At 41.1% G+C, this 13,251-nt stretch overlaps 1 protein-coding gene across 3 annotated transcripts; it reads right to left on the bottom strand.

Annotated features, from left to right (window-relative positions):
* Window positions 1–13: 13 nt before the first annotated feature.
* On the bottom strand, window positions 14–2,463 carry LOC118367053 (ATP synthase F(0) complex subunit C3, mitochondrial-like). Of its 3 annotated transcripts, none has more exons than XM_035750041.2 (5): window positions 2,366–2,463; window positions 2,087–2,181; window positions 1,043–1,117; window positions 734–924; window positions 14–616 (listed from the first exon to the last, which is right to left on the bottom strand). In XM_035750041.2, exons 2-5 carry the CDS (start codon window positions 2,123–2,125, stop codon window positions 502–504), a joined length of 420 nt encoding a protein of 139 aa, XP_035605934.1. In that variant the 5' UTR covers window positions 2,126–2,181; window positions 2,366–2,463; the 3' UTR covers window positions 14–501. The 3 variants fall into 3 exon arrangements, with proteins under 3 accessions (XP_035605934.1, XP_035605935.1, XP_035605936.1); XM_035750042.2 differs by having other exon boundaries at window positions 2,288–2,396; XM_035750043.2 differs by lacking the exon at window positions 2,366–2,463 and adding an exon at window positions 2,272–2,365.
* Window positions 2,464–13,251: the final 10,788 nt, after the last annotated feature.

The following is a 13,251-nucleotide window of genomic DNA, read 5'->3' as shown; positions in this document are numbered from 1 at the left end:
CCAGTGACCACTATTTAGCACAATCAAATTGTGTTCTAGATTTATTTAATTCCATTTACAAGAGCAAGTGCCCACTTGCTGCCTACTTACAGAATGCTATTGACCTGCACTTGAACCAACGACAACATAAATGTGGACCCACAGAAGCGAACACATGATGCACTGAAAATGGCAAATGCACCAGACTGATTTACATGACATCTAAGCAGTTCCTTTGTATAATCCCATGTTGACATTCAATAGAAGCTAGTTGGCATCTTGATTGTGGTGAAACATGATTCCTTACATAGAAAACATACTGCCATATGTTAACTAGTCAAATACATGCATTTTAATTATGTAATTTCTTACATTTTTTACAATACATGTTTCTGTTATTTTGAGAGTGTCGGACAGACTTGAAAATGTACATTTCCATGACACCAACACGGAACAATTTTGGTAGCCACAATAAAATATGTAGTCACATCTGTAATTACAGTTTCTATAGACAGATTTCTTTTACATAGCAAACAAGATTAAGAAAGCAACCATCAAACAGAATAGGCCCATAGCTTCAGACAGGGCGAATCCCAGGATAGCGTAGGAGAAGAGCTGCTGCTTCAATGATGGGTTCCTGCAGAAAAGAACAAGACAAACCATTTCATGTCAAATCTGTTGGAAATCATAATTTTTCTGAAAGCTGACATTGACAAGCACAGATCTAGTACTCAGTTTGTAGCAGTGGACTTACCTGGCATATCCAATGATGAGACTGCCGAACACTGTTCCAATTCCAGCACCAGATCCAGCCACTCCGACTGTGGCGGCTCCAGCACCAATGAATTTGGCAGCGGTATCAATGTCCCTGCTCACAGCACTGGTCTGGAAGCCTCTGAGAGCTACCTGGGTGAAGGGGCTCTGTGGCATGAGGGCTACGTTTCTCTGAAAAACAAACACCTCCTTAGTGATGGGAAAAGAACTCCAACATCAATAACTATTAAAGGGATTGACAAGCTTTGGAAGAGCATAAGGCCCCGCACTACAAGAATATGTTTTTCACCTCTGTATTGACCTCAGGCCTGGACAGCATAGAGGCAGACAGGGGTCTGTAAAGAGCCCGGGAGCCAGCACGGACCTGCACCAGGAACAAGCACAGAACATTGAAAAAAAAGAAACAACATTCTGCTTGAGAGCCTACACAGGTGATCTTAAAGACAATAAATAAATATACAGATGTTAAGGTGCAAACATGACTGTTCAAAGTGCAGCACAAGTGTTTCCCTCTGTCAAAGGCAGCACAAGTGCACCATGGGCCATGGCAGGCACCTTGACAAAGCTAGCCACTGTCATTGAAGTGATCAACTGTCACAGCCGTACAACTGCATTCCCATTAAATCATCAAAATGGATTTTCAACCAGGATACATGTAATATTCTTTCCTCAACACTACTGGATACAAGCCTACATAAAAAAATACATTTTAAAAAGTTTAACTCATTTTACCAGCTGAGTGCACTTAGCACAAGCTAGTGTCATCCTTTAACAGTTATCGTACCAGTAAAAGTAGCTATAACCTGTTATCCATGTTGTAGCAACGTTTCACCTGAACCTGCAATATTTCTAGCCAAACATGACCTTGGGCAAATAGCCCCGAACACACATAAAAGGGAATAAGACAGCTCAACAAAATAAGTCACTAGTTAGCGTTAGGTAGCTACTGATGGCTTTCTTCAGCACGCAAGTCTAAGTGTCATGTTGACCTTATTCATAACTACCTAGGCTATAGCTAACAGGCTACCTAGCGAGCTCCTAGGCCGGGTCTAGTCTCAGATGTGCACAGATCGCTAACGTTAGTTAGGAAACTAAAATAAGAGCCTCTCACTTAATCAAAGAAGCTACTTCTATCATGCAAAACTTGAAGAGATAATGGCATTTCATTGCAACTATCGTTAGCTTAATAGCTACCTAGTTAGCTAATACCCTTGTCAGGCAGCTCTATTCAAGTTCAACACAGGCCCATACGAATACAGAGGAGAATGAGTGCAGATGTAATAAAACAATGGTTTAATCAGATTGAGTAAAACATAGAAATAAAAATACTCACCAGAGCCGGCGTGGAGACGAACTTTGCACAGGCGTACATGATCAATTTAGTCTGTTTTAACCTGGTCGGTCAAATTTGATTGAAGCCGGATCTTTCTGCAGAGACAACACAAATATAAGGTCAATGGGTTTTAAAATGCACGATGCTGAAAATAATGACAGTCCAATGTACACAATAGTCCGTACAATATGCACCCCTCACTTGTGTTGTGCTAGGTGTTGTTTTAAAGAAGGATGAAAAAGGATTTACAATGGACAATGTCTAACATATCCCTCTTACCGACTGTAGAAGGTCGAACCACAGTAGAGAAGTGCGCACGCGCATATCGGTGTTTATAGATTCCCGGATGAAGATTTTGGGACAACGGAAGGTCATTTCACTATAACTTTATTAAACCAGTTCAACGTTTGAATTAAACCTAAAGAAACCATGAATGAAACCCTGTACAGTCATTTTCAGTGACAAAGATTTTTCTAGATAATTGACCATGGAAATCCATCAGAGCTCCGTGAATAACACGTACATTATGTAGGACTTTTATGTATACCCTTTTTAATAGGTCAGGCCTATTGTCCTCAGTATTATCTCAAAACCAAAACATTCTAAAGAAATAGCACAAACAAGCAGGGGAAGAATCAACTTATTTTCTTCAAAATGTCTGGCTTAAAGAATATCAGCATTAGACAAAAATATGATTGAATGGTTGATATTGACAGAACTAAGCAATCAATGATTGGATTATTTAAGCCTACTTTTATTTAGCTGTACAGTATATGCTGAATTAGGCAACAGGCAATTGGCAACAATTCTATACACGTCGTTGTGCACATTATGGCCTGCCTAGTGGCTCATCTTGAGCATCATCGTCATAGGCCAGGTGATACAGGAATGCATGTATTGTATTCATTCATTAATTCATCCATTAATTAATTAAGTCATTAATTCATCATGAAATCAAAATCATATTTTGATGTACATATAAAGTCATATACTATTTCTCCCCTGTTATACAACTCATTGAGTAGACAGTGCCTTCAACATTTCACCTAGGCCTATTCTTTCCCAGTGCATCTGTTGAGGTGTGAATTTAACACTACCCAGAAGGGACGTCCCAGGGCCCTGTCTAGGCATCTCTCTGCTTGGAAGTGTAGCTGCACACCAGGAGGATTTGTAATGTTGATGAATGGCTCGCCAGCAGCTGGGGCTGGAAGGTAAAGGTAATGAGGATGGGGATCGAGCCCCTCTTTGCTGCCGTACAATTGCTCTAAGGGAGGAATCCCCCACTGGTTTGTCAGGTATGATCTTTGCGGGTGCACAGGGGGTTGAAGTCACAGCCTCTAGATCTCATGAGCACAATGTAGAATCAGTCCTACTAATGTAGCACATAAACCTCCAACGCCCTATGGAAATGAATGAATCAACAGTCACTGAAGGATCCATTTCATTTTTCATCTCACTGCAGAGCACAGATGAAATAAGATTACCTTTATTTATACAGAGTACAGTAGCACTGAGCTGGAGTGCATCTTGATCAACCAAAGGTAGAATTCTATAATTGCATTTAGATACATACTGGTACATTTAACACACAATGTAAGTAGTGGAATAATGGAAACTGTGTAATGGGACATAGGTCCATTTTTTGTTCCAATCAATTGATCAACCTGAAATGTAGCTATGTTGACAATCATATCATGTTACATGTCATGTCCATAGCTAGTTTCAAGTATTTCTATTTATAGGGATTTTACATCACCATTATTACAGAATCTATCACAGTGTCATGCACCATATTGTTACATATTAATTAAAAAGTCCATGTCCTATGGGCCCAGTGGAGAAAAAAAAATATTTCTCTTGATTCCGCCTGTCAGATAGGATTAAATCCATATAAATAGATTGATCGGATGAATCATTGCCTTGAATGGGGAGTCCTGCTTTATTCATTCTATTTTTAGCCATTTAATCCTATACCCGATAGGCTAAATTTAGATAGATAACTTTTGAAAAACTAGGCCCAGGTTACACAAAATAACCAGTCCCCTGTGCTTTTCCTGAGCGCAGTCAGTGGGATTAAAGTCCAGCAGAGGGTGCAATTGAGGCTAATATGATGGCTGTGACCATCGCCTTTGTTGTCAGCAGGGTCGAGGACTTTGGTTAACTACAGGAATGTCATAGGCTTACTGTTCTTCTCGCAGTTTTGCGGTCATCCTTTTTGACATGACCATATCCACTGAGTGAATTTTATATTCCATATTCCAAGTGTATTTAATTTATTCTTAAATGATACATATGGTATTTACAGGTAACTGACAAAATAAAGGAAACACCAACATAAAGTGTCTTAATAGGGAGTTGGGCCACCGCGACCCGCCAGAACAGCTTCAATGCGCCTTGGCATAGATTCTACCAGTGACACCATTCTTCCACAATAAATTCCATGATTTAGTGTTTTGTTGATAGTGGTGGTGGAAAACACAGTCTCAGGCAACCGTTCAATTGGGTAGAGATCTGGTGACTGAGACGGCCATGGCATATGGATTACATCGTTTTCATGCTCATCTAACTACTCAGTGACCACTAGTGCCCCGTGGATGGGGGCATTGTCATCCTATGGGGGCATAGCCATGGTAGCCAAAATAATGGCCTGCCCAGCATGACCCTAAGCATGACGGGACATTAATTGCTTTATAAACTCAGGAACCACACCTGTGTGGAAGCACCTGCTTTCAATATATTCTGAACCTAAATATAAAAGCAACATGCTAAAATTTCAAAGATTTTACAGAGTTATTGTTCATTGAAGGAAATCAGTCAATTGAAATAAATAAATTAGGCCCTAATTTATGCATTTCACATGACTGGGCAGGGGCACAGCCATGGATGGGCCTGGGAGGACATAGGCCCACCCACTGGGGAGTCAGGTCCAGCCAATCAGAATGAGTTTTTCCCCACAAAAGGGCTTTATTACAGACAGAAACACTCCTCAACACTCCTCTCCCTCCTCAGACAATCCCGCAGGTGAAGAAGCCAGATGTGGCTGTCCTGGGCAGTTGTGGTTACACGTGGCATGTGGTTGTGATGCTGGTTGGATGTACTCACAAATTCTCTAAAACGACATTGGCTTATGGTAGAGAAATTAACATTCAAATTGCTGGCAACAGCTCTGTTGGACATTCCTGCGGTCTGCATTCCAATTGCATGCTCCCTTAAAACTTAAGACATCTGTGGCATTGTGTTGTGTGACAAAACTGCACATTTTAGAGTGGCCTTTTAATGTCCCGCGTACAAGGTGCACCCGTGTAAATGATCATGCTGTTTAATCAGCTTCTTGATATGCCACACCTGTCAGGTGGATTGATTATCTTGGAAAATTATAAATGCTCACTAACAGATATGTAAACCAATTTGTGTGCAAAATTTGACATAAATGAACTTTTTGTGCTAATTAAACATTTCTGGGATCTTTGTTTTCAGCTCATGAAACACGGGACCTACACATTAAAAGTTGCGTTTATATTTTTGTTCAATATACTTTGTATCCCACATTTACTCAAGTGTTTCCATTGTTTTGGTAGTTACCTGTATCTTTATTCTTGACAAGGTAGCAGAATGAATATACAATAAGTGTAAAATGTCTGTTTTTTGTAAAGTCCTATTTAAGTGCAGCTAGCAGATTATTTTCAATGTATATGCTACATGATACATACCATACTATGTGTGCTCTACGGCCAAAATCATAGTATTTTGAAGCAGGAGCATATAGCAATGTATTAATTGCAACAACTAGACAGACAGCATATCAAAGAAGTGGTTAACCACCTGAGGTCACTGTCTTAGTGTCTAATTAACAGAACTGCAGTACGGGGAGGGGGGGGGGTCCACGGCTGTGGAAGGTGAAGAAAGCACAGCCCAGTCTCTCCCCTGACTCCCGCCTCCTCCCTCGCTCACTGAGGCATGCACGCTCTGCTCTCCCTGTCTGTGGTGTTGCATATAACACTCAGAGACATTCCATTTGCATGCCGGCCCCATCAAGCTGGATGCACTCAGACTCATAATAAAAGGCATTGACCCCTTAACCTTTATGAATTACAATTTGTGCCTGCAGCACGTCCTGTCAGAGGTCTCAGAAATGTGGGCACCTCAGCCGAGGGGTGTGTGCGTGTTGTTTTGCAGTTGTTAAGGAGAGGGGAAAAGGTTTTTACAGCTCCTCGCCGGAGCTCCTGACAAGCTGGGAGGAGGCGAGGCGCTCTGACAGCGGAGGCAGACCAGAGAAGGAAGGACTGCAGGCAGCGCTGCTGGTGATGGCTCCATGCTAATCTCTAGCTCTGGATGCACAAATATACTGTATAGACCCACTGATATCTATGACAAGGCCACGGCTAAGAAGAAAGTGAACTGGAGTTTATCAGTGGTTTAAATATCAAATCGAATCAAATCAAATGTATTTATATAGCCCTTCGTACATCAGCTGATATCTCAAAGTGCTGTACAGAAACCCAGCCTAAAACCCCAAACAGCAAGCAATGCAGGTGTAGAAGCACAGTGGCTAGGAAAAACTCCCCAGAAAGGCCAAAACCTAGGAAGAAACCTAGAGAGGAACCAGGCTATGTGGGGTGACCAGTCCTCTTCTGGCTGTGCCGGGTGGAGATTATAACAGAACATGGCCAAGATGTTCAAATTTTCATAAATGACCAGCATGGTCAAATAATAATCATCACAGGCAGAACAGACCCTTACTGGCTACTGTCATCTTCCGTACCATCAAACTCATGTTCACCTTTAATGGCATGTTTACCATCTACTTGATCACTTGGAGTTTTTTTCTTCCTAGATGGCCTTCAAACAGTTGGTCCAATAACCCATGGCAACGTAGGAGGGGCCAGAGAGCTCAGTGATACAGCTGGAAATCATCCTACAATATCCAATAGACAGGTTCTCTCAAAGAGAATGCAAAGATTTAAAGGACATTAGTATTCACAAAATATATATATTTTTCCCACAAATCCATAATAACACTGATCTTTGTGCTGCTGGTAAGCAGGGCCGTTGGAGTGAGGCAAGAAGTGCTGAGGCTTGCAGTATCATCATTCTTAATAGATCCTGACTTTATAGGCCTGTAACAACTCTACAAGCAGGCACCCTCTTGTACTGTGTCTATATGTTCTGAGAGGGAGTAGGGTAAGGCTGGTTTAACCTCATTCTGCTTGGAGGTTCTACATTTTGACACCGAAAGCATTTGCTCCAACTACATCAACAGAGAAGCTATAAAATGGGCAAAGCTGAAAATAGAGCCAAGAGAAACAGCCACTTTTCATGGACACATGTTTAAAGGTGAAACATAAAAAAGGACCAAAAGGTCTTAATTTCACACACTGCGCTCAGTTGCACACCATATAAATTAAATTGAGACAAAAGGGTCGCTCGGGGCCGGCCCTGGGCATAAGCGGTTGCTTAGAGCACCCGGCAGCTCAGATATCATAATAGCATGGCATAAGTCATGGCAAAAGGTGCAGAATTTCATAAATTTGCAAACGTTTCTCTCCGCTCCATGGCCAAATGTGTAGAATTGCAGGATATTAGCTGTAAAACTGCAAGTTCTTCTCTCCTTGCATGGTAAAAATGTGTAGAATTGTATGAAATGTGTTATGAATTTACAAATGTTTCTCTCCACCCCATGCCAAAATGTGTAGAATTGCAGGAAATTAACTTTCAAACTCTCAGCCATCAAGAGGGGGGCACTAAAATGTTTTGCCCACAAGGTGGGGGCCCTCCAGCCAAATCTCACTTTGATCCCCTAAAAGGGTGGCTGTAAAATACTTGTGTTTTTTCCCCCCACAGGTTTCATTACAATTGATTAATGCATACAAAATTCTATTGTGGCTGGAATTAAAACGCTTAACATTCCAAATTCTCATCAAATCACTATTTTTTTAAAAACCTTTATTTAACTTGGCAAGTCAGTTAATTAAGAACAAATTCTTATTTACAATGACGGCCTTACCCCGGCCAACTGTGTGCCGCCCTATGGGACTTCCAATCACAGCCAGATGTGATACAGCCAGGAATCAAACCAGGGACTGTAGTGACACCTCTTGCACTGAGATGCAGTGCCTTAGACCACTGCACCACTCGGGAGCCCCCTAACTTAATTTTCTTCAGAGCAGACTTTTAGTGTTGCGGGTGGATCGGCAGTGTAAAAGATGTAGAGGTCGTGGGGCAATCATGCATGTAATTGTAATCATGTAATCATCCACAGTGTATTCTGATCAATATCAAATAGAATCTAGGTAAAGAAAAAAACTACAGCAATAGATATATTCTCTTCAAGATTAAAAATGAGCATACCCCTCTATCTCCTTCCTCTTTCTCTCCCCATCAAAATAGTTCTGCTCAGCATCACAAGTGGCAGTCGGTGGCTTCATGTGAGGTAGCGTGGCTGACAGGGGCAGCCGTGCGATGATTGGTTTACAGATGTGCGCTTCCTCTGGTGTCTTCAAGGTCACTGAGATTTACAATCAAAGCGCTTATGGCTCTTTAATAACGGGCGTCTGAAGCTGATTTAAAAAGCCAGGAGTTGTCCACCGTAATGGAATGCGCTGGGCCCTTTTTTGTTCACCACTTTGTGGTACCTGAACATATCTGCATATGACATCTAAGAAAGGCTCCGAACATGCAGTTTCACAAACAGACGGAACGAAGGGAGACGGTTCGAGCAGGCACACTTGCAGGCATATGGAGAAGTGTGTTGATGGACAGACAATATGTGGTACAGGTTGAAGAAAGCTGCATTTAGAGATGTGCTTTCTTATCAGTTTCTGGGGGTAGTTAACATGCATTACTGTAAAGAGTCTGTACTCAAAATGTATCTCAAATATGGCTTGAATGTATTTATTCAATCAGGCTGTAGTTAGTAGGAACATACACATTTAAGCCATTGTCAGTGTGAGTGAGTCAAGTCAGAGTTTTTCTTTATCAGCACAGGTTTTCTTAACGTGCAGTGGCACTCATTCGGAACACTGTTCATTTTAAGAGGCACATATGGTTGGAATTTATTATGCTCACTTATATGGTTTTAAACTGGGATTAGCTTTTGAAAGACCCTCCATTATCAAATGCTTCCTTACGAAAACCTATTCACCATAGATCCCTGCAAATCTCTCCTAAGCACTGGTCTCAGATCAGGTGTCATATATGAGGCTCTCTCAAAATGTAGTGAACAAGCCCTTCCTGCCTTTAATGGGCTGACCTACAGCCCAGTTCATAGAGCTAATAAAAGTGGTCTGGTGGAGGTCTGAAGCTGCACAATGTCAGTAGCAGATGCCAAACTCAGCAAGTTCCGGAATGCTCAATGAGTTGCTTTTATAGGCTCCATTAATAAGAATTAACTTTCTTTCCCAAGATATGAGAGCAAGCAAAAAGCCACAGCTGGCAGCATTTATTTATAACACATGACTCTCTCAGTGAGGTCTAGTCATGTTGTTTTGGCCATGACGAAATAATCTGGAAAGCTACTCTTCAACAATCCTAATTAAGGCAGCATGAGGCCAATTTTAAAAAAGGCTATAAAAGTCCAAGCATTGGCCACCACATGAAACACGCATTCATGTACGTCTGGTCTGCCATCGCCCTCACTTGTTATGAGAAAAAGAAAGAAAAGGATGAGGAACATACCGGGATATTGACTCAACAATGAAAAGCTCCACAGCTGGCACAGTAGGATTCTCACAAATACATCCCTCTGGAAATGAAGTGTTAAAGAATCCATAAGCAAATGAAAAGGAACTACCATACAATAAAGTACAATCCTAGAGCCATAGTGGCAATGTTTTTCCCCCCGCAAAAGGCACACAACATCCACCACTACAAAGGTGTGCAATAACAAAAATTCATGGACTGAAGAGAACTGTCTGTCTACCAACATATACGTTTTTGTTACACATGCTTATATAAACATTCTTGTATTAGCCTACTATACAACACATAAACATCATCTTGCCTCCACGCCTCTCTTTCGACTGGGAGCCAGATCAGTTACTGCAGAAACCCGCACAATCTGGTCCCACTCCTCCTACACAATAAACCAAGCTGGCACAGAGCAAGCCGAATCAATCGTGGTGCTTTATTAGCCTGTCACTAGTCTGCTTCCTGCAAGTGTGTTTACCCCGTCGATGGCCCCTCCGATTGTGGCTGTTCAATGTACATTAAGACAGACATAATTGAGATTGTGGGCGGCCCAAAGTGCAGGGCTCAACTCGTTGCCGTTAATCTGTCATAATGTCAGGAGTCACAGCGGCGCTGACCAAGGGTGGCCCCACCTTCAAGGTATTGCTGATGACTCTGTTGTGCATGGCGGGGGCTCACCTGCTTTAACATTATTGGTTGACCACCAAGGGAGAAGAGCTACTAGCTTCACTCTTCACTCAGTTTACTCAGACCTCTCAGTTCAACTCTCCAGTAGACACATTAATCCCTTGTCAAGTGGACTTTATTACTAACTTCTCACACATGACACCAAGTGTTCTGAAAACTCTTGTTACCTTTAGTCATTGTAGGGTGAATCTGTTCAGTATTCATGTTTCGACTTGGTACACATTAGGGCTTTTCTCATTAGATATTATGATTGCTCCTAATTAATTGCATGTTGCACATAATAAATGACTGTTTATAATCACAACAGGCACAATCAACACTGAGGATTGCAGCATGTAATGTGTAGGGGCAGGCGATGAATGTGAAGTTATCCCCCTCTGTGGGTTCAACCCCTTGAATAACTTTCTTTTCAGATTGGGTTACTGATGGCATTTTAGAAATGTCCTTTCATTCTGTTGAAATGAAAGGCATGGAAAAGCATTTAAGCAATAACAAGATATAAATGAATGTAATCGTACTGCTGGAAAAGGTGCTTTTTACAATCACGCAACATATTAGAAATAATAGCCAAATCTCACAGAAGCGCCCGGGTTATTAATTGTATGCCAAATGGGACCTGTCTGTTCTGCTACGGAGATATCGTGGCGGCGAAAGATCACCAAAGAAAATTAAACCGCAATCAAAGTACATTTCTACCGTCATAATTTCTGATTGTCAGAATCACCTTTCCTCATACAGCATCTAGCAGTGTAACAAATCTTCAATTTTATTAAGTGTCTCGAGTTATTTTGTTGCCCGTCATATTTCATATTGATGATGTATTCCTACGCAGTCCTGTTTTTAAAATAGGTATCCACGCCATGTCTAATACGCAACATGATTTATTAGACATGGAAATATGAGAATGCTGCCCTGAAAGGGAATTTAATTGATAGCTAGAGCGGCAACAGCTTTTCACCCAGAGTCCTCTGTGGCATCCTATTTGTAACATACCCTTCCACGTTTACACTACAGTGACAAAATAGAGCACCAGGTAGTTTTTGTCACATCATTTACACCATTTAGCCAGATTTAATTTGCAGCACAAAATTCAGAATGTGATTAGTTTCGTATTAAAGTGAATATCAGTTTAGAGGTCTGTATCTTCAGAATGTGGCTGTGTTTACTGGCTTGTGTTATGCTGGCATGGAAACTCATAAGTTCTGAAATGTCAGGATTCTATGCATTCTAATTGAGTGTAGAGCGGTTAATGGCTGTGGAAACTCACCCGCTTGACGTGCTTACTCCCCCGTGTGCCGTTTCACAGCCAAGCCCATGAGCCTCAATTAAATAGTCAAATAGGCCTGTTCTTGAAAATAACAACAATGAAATCATGAGCCTACATGACAATAATACCAGATTTTACCTTGAACCAACAATGGCCACAGCTTGTAAATGATTAAACTGAGACCTTGTAAGAAAGGTTGGGGTGGCAGGTAGCCTAGTGGTTAGAGCGTTGGGCCAGTAACCGAAAGGTTGCTAAATTGAATCCCCGAGCTGACAAGTTAAAAATCTGTCATTCTGCCCCTGAACAAGGCAAGTTAACCCACTGTTCCTAGGCCATCATCGTGAATAAGAATATGTTCTTAACTGGCTTGCCTAGTTAAATAAAGGTAAAATACAAATTGTAACAGAGAGGTGTCTAAATGTACAATATGAGGGCATCTAGGAGGCTCTTTGCTGTGTATTGGAAATATTCTGTGGAAATATTATTGTACAGTTTTTTCTTCTTCTCCAAATCATCATGTGGTTTATAAGGTCACGTCCTGGCATTCGTTATTGTTATGTTTATTGACCAGCTGCTACAAGATGGTTGATATAGGCCAAAGTTGTCAGTACTACTGTAATTACCCATAAGGCCAACAGAGCATTCTATAATAGTCTCTCGGACAGGTTCTGCAGAGCAGCCTTTTCTAGTCCTGGAAAGTAAAAGCCTAGTTTTCATCATACTAGATCAAGTCCTAAAGTATCTCCCCAAATTGAAAGGGTGCTCTGTATTACAACATGGTACTGCCAATGTCAACAAAAGGCCACACGGCTTTTCTTTCACAGCTGGGAGGCTGTTTGAGGCCAGTGGTGACATGTTTACCACATATTTTCAGAACGTTTGCAATCTATAAATATATGTGGAGCATAACCTATTAAATTCTGTGATACAGGGGAGGCTGGATATTGAGCCTGGTCTGATTGGGCTAGTTTATTTTTCACACCCTCTCTTATTGTTTTTATGGCTCCCCGGCTTTAACCCTTTTACTGCTTCACTGATTTCGTGCCAGAAAAAAAAATACTTTTCCAATAATTCAATTTATTGTTGGAAATAAATGGAATTCAAAGGATAGGGCTTCTGCCAATAGACAATGAGGATACTTTTGGCCCATTCAACAAAATGGCTATACCAGAAGACTTTAAAAAAAATACTTTATTTTACACTTGTCTTAGATTCCTATTAAAACTAGGTGTACACGTGTCTGGATGTGTACTTTATGTATGCACTACTATAGAGACAGATGGTGGAGTGAAACTCTCATGTGACCATACTGTACAAACGTGTGTTCCATTGACAATACTGTAGGCCATGGAGGAATGTGTGAAGTTTAGATGTCTACAAGTATTATAAGCACATCTTTGATAGACTCTCAGATGTTCATGGGTAGATTTGATTGACATAATTAATATCATTAGACCATGTGTACAGTCAGATATGGACACATATTATCCATCATCTGTCTTCAATATACCATACAGCTTTTAAG

This window comes from Oncorhynchus keta, chromosome 34, assembly GCF_023373465.1.
Source record: "Oncorhynchus keta strain PuntledgeMale-10-30-2019 chromosome 34, Oket_V2, whole genome shotgun sequence".
NCBI lineage: Eukaryota > Metazoa > Chordata > Actinopteri > Salmoniformes > Salmonidae > Oncorhynchus > Oncorhynchus keta.
This window is presented reverse-complemented; position numbering and strand designations above follow the sequence as displayed.

Coding starts and splice junctions, on each gene's coding strand:
- LOC118367053 (XM_035750041.2), bottom strand. CDS start 2,125: ATGTACGCCTGTGCAAAGTTCGTCTCCACGCCGGCTCTG. Junction 925..1,042: donor GGCCTGAGGTCAATACAGAG/GTGAAAAACATA, acceptor TTTGTTTTTCAG/AGAAACGTAGCCCTCATGCC. Junction 617..733: donor CTCATCATTGGATATGCCAG/GTAAGTCCACTG, acceptor TCTTTTCTGCAG/GAACCCATCATTGAAGCAGC.